We start from the raw sequence: 565 nt of genomic DNA on the forward strand, positions 1-565 counted from the left end.
TTAGATTCCAGTCTGTATCTCCCTCCCGGGTATCTGTTATTCTATATATAAACCACCCTGAACCCCTTGGTTAGATTCCAGTCTGTATCTCCCTCCCGGGTATCTGTTATTCTGTATATAAACAACGCTTAACCGTTCGATCAGATGCTTGTTTGTAACTGTGGTCACTGTGTGCCCAGCAGCAGAGAGAGTTCTGAGCCACAATTGAGCATGCTGGGAATTTTAGTCAAGGTATTTAAAACTCTTACCTCGGTTAAAACTGCAGTCAGGACATGTCGGGCCCTTTCCCATAAGCTGTGATACTCGGTTTCCCGAGTTGTCCAAGTTTGGAATGTGTCATGGCGGTCTGTTGGTCAGACTGGGCCAAAGCTAATACTTATATGGACATTGGTATGTGGCTGTTTTGACATTCGGGAGTTGGTATTGAGGGAAATTCCGTTGGCTGCCGCCCAATAATGGGATCACGGTTCAGGCTTTTCATTGGCTGAGCACCAGAAGTCTTTCCGGAGACTGACAGCACTATGGTACAATGGTCATCAGGAAAAGTCTTTGCAGGAGGTGCCCT

General features: G+C 46.5%; 1 protein-coding gene across 2 annotated transcripts in view; it reads right to left on the bottom strand.

Moving 5' to 3' along the window:
* LOC122544456 (perforin-1-like) overlaps window positions 1–349 on the bottom strand; it is an 11,492-nt gene extending 11,143 nt beyond the window's left edge. For both annotated transcript variants that reach the window (XM_043683691.1, XM_043683690.1), the window contains exon 1: window positions 249–349. In XM_043683691.1, the coding sequence (XP_043539626.1) occupies window positions 249–291 (43 nt within the window). In that variant the 5' untranslated portion in view covers window positions 292–349. The remainder of the gene's footprint in view (window positions 1–248) is intronic.
* Window positions 350–565: the final 216 nt, after the last annotated feature.

Source organism: Chiloscyllium plagiosum, chromosome 49 (genome assembly GCF_004010195.1).
Source record: "Chiloscyllium plagiosum isolate BGI_BamShark_2017 chromosome 49, ASM401019v2, whole genome shotgun sequence".
Classification (NCBI taxonomy): domain Eukaryota; kingdom Metazoa; phylum Chordata; class Chondrichthyes; order Orectolobiformes; family Hemiscylliidae; genus Chiloscyllium; species Chiloscyllium plagiosum.